The 2,392-nt window shown below is 40.3% G+C and overlaps 1 protein-coding gene across 2 annotated transcripts in view; it reads left to right on the top strand.

Moving 5' to 3' along the window:
• Nucleotides 1-2,386, top strand: part of LOC113208047 (uncharacterized) — a 2,810-nt gene extending 424 nt beyond the window's left edge. Inside the window, exons 1-4 of one of the 2 annotated variants that reach the window (XM_052272206.1) lie at nt 7-475; nt 564-703; nt 788-1,355; nt 1,448-2,386. In XM_052272206.1, the coding sequence (XP_052128166.1) occupies nt 252-475; nt 564-703; nt 788-1,355; nt 1,448-1,838 (1,323 nt within the window). In that variant the 5' untranslated portion in view covers nt 7-251 and the 3' untranslated portion in view covers nt 1,839-2,386. Of the gene's footprint in view, nt 1-6; nt 476-563; nt 704-787; nt 1,356-1,447 lie in introns of those variants that run through there. The other variant, XM_052272207.1, reaches the window with a different exon arrangement.
• The last annotated feature ends 6 nt before the right edge of the window (nt 2,387-2,392 follow it).

Raw genomic sequence — 2,392 nt, 5'->3', positions numbered from 1 at the left:
AAGGCCGTATCACACTGCAGGCTGGCGGTGGCGTTGGCGCTGGCGCTGGCGTTGGCGGTGGGCGTTGCACCAATCACACTTGAGCGTTGCCGCTGCGGTTGGCGCTGGCGTTCACAGCCTTCCAATGCTCCTGGATACGTTAATTTTCGTTAAGAAAAGGCGCATTTTCCGCCAACTTTTGGCGTCTGCTCAGTTCGAGTTTGTAAACACCCTATCACACAAATATATAGGTGTCCAGTGTTGATTTTATAATGGTTAGAATTACAAATCGCTATCGCCAATATCAAGATTACATGTATAGAAGAAGAAGAGCTATTATTGCTTTATTTGGTGTTGTATTAATACAAGAAATATCGAAGCGTTTCCCAGAGAGAAGTGTATGGGTGCATCACTACATTGCACGAAGAGATCGGCTTGGGTGTCACAACACTCTTTTTATGGAGTTACGTACAGAAAATCCAGAAAAGTACAGAAAGTGAGTAAAGTGTGACATGTTGTGTTACTGTAGCCTTCAAGTAAATGGTAGGAAGTGCCCATCCTACTTGTGTGCTTTCCTTTTTCAGGTGTCTACGAATGACTCCAGAAATGTTTCAATGGCTCGCTGACACTATTAGGCCTCTGGTGCAAAAGCAGGACTCACATCTGAGGCGCAGTATATCAGTCGAACAGCGCCTCTCCATCACACTCCGACATTTAGCAACAGGTAAATTGTTTTGACAAACTTATGCATCTTAATACTATGATTTTGTACCATTACTAGCTGGAGTCTAAAACAAATTTCTTTCAGGTGAAACTCAAGAGTCTCTGCATTTCCATTTTCGGGTTGGCCAGAGTACCATATCTGGTATTATCAGAGAAGTATGTCAGGCTCTGCATTCGGTTCTGAAAGAAACGTACCTGAGGTTCCCTACATCCCATGAAGAATGGCGAAATATTGCTTCTGAATGTGGCAGCCGGTGGAATTTTTATAATTGCATTGGAGCTATGGATGGCAAGCATGTCCTGATTGAGCCCCCCATCAACTCTGGGTCAACTTACTATAATTACAAAGAAACATTTAGTATAGTTTTGCTGGCAATAGTCGATGCTGGTTTAAGATTTATTTATGTGGATGTGGGTACCAATGGTCGTGTTGGAGATAAAGGAGTGTGGAACAAGTGTTCAATGAAAAAATATTTAGAAGAGAATAGTATGAGTATTCCACCTCCATGTCCTCTGCCAGGCACTGATAAAAACTTCCCATTTGTAATTGTGGGGGATGAAGGTTTTGCCCTCACAAATCAAGTTATGATACCCTTCTCTAAGGAGCACTTGAGAGGAGAAAATTCAAAAGTCAGAAGAATATTTAACTACAGGTGAGACAAACACAATATTCCTACCAGTGGAGCAAGACTAATTATTTGTTTTCTTTCCTGAAGTGCCTCACATGCAAATTAATTTCTTCTAGGTTGTCAAGGGTTCGGCGCTGCTCTGAAAATGCTTTTGGATTAATTGTAAATCGATTCCAAATTTTGAGAAGTCCTATGCGGTACGATCCTGATGTAGCACGTAATATCACACTTACAATACTGTGCTTGCACAATTTGCTGCGTACTGATACCTTAGGGCGGAAGCTGTATTCACCACCTGAAATGCTGGATAGTGAGGACGAGTTGACTGGTGTAATTCACAGAGGAGCATGGCGTGAAGAAGGGGGGAATGGTCTACAAGACTTAGCCCGTCAAGGTGGGAACCGCCATGCTGCAAGCCCCCTTCAGCTGAGAGAGGATTGGGCGGAGTATTTCAATGGTCCAGGAGCTGTCCCTTGGCAAGAACGAATGGTGTCCCTCCCACAGTAAATTATTATTGTCATTGGCCTATTTGTTAATGTAGATTGTTAAATGTTTAAACTGTAAATGCATGTTAGAATTTTATTGTTTGGATATGTTTTGTCTGACTTTGAGTTTGACTTTGAATGTGCTGAATATATAGCTCTTTGATTACATAACAATTCCCAGTCTTTAAAATATTCCTCTCCATTCTGTTTTCTATTTGGGGTCTCATTACCCCACAGTTCAATCCTATAATAAAGATGCTATTAGTCAAATAAAAATCCATTGAGTACAACTGAATTGTATTGCCAGTCAGAAATACAACAATGACATACAAACTATAAAAAGAGAGACTTAAACTAATCTACATATAAAGAGGCATATGTATGAAAAAAACACCCGTAAGGTATAGGAACCTGAAAGTAGTACTTTGGATAACAGTCCTAAACTAAAAGTAATCTACATAAGTGGCACATGAGAGTAATACATTAGTAATAGAAGTACTTTGGTTTTAAGTCAAAATTGGCAAAATAATGCAAGCTAATAAAGTAAAAACACTTTGGCATTTAGCTCACCTAAGT

This window comes from Frankliniella occidentalis, unplaced genomic scaffold (assembly GCF_000697945.3).
Source record: "Frankliniella occidentalis isolate FOCC.00 unplaced genomic scaffold, Focc_3.1 Scaffold195, whole genome shotgun sequence".
Classification (NCBI taxonomy): Eukaryota; Metazoa; Arthropoda; class Insecta; order Thysanoptera; family Thripidae; genus Frankliniella; species Frankliniella occidentalis.
Note: the sequence above shows the minus strand (reverse complement) of the source record. Positions and strands in the feature narration are given on the sequence as shown.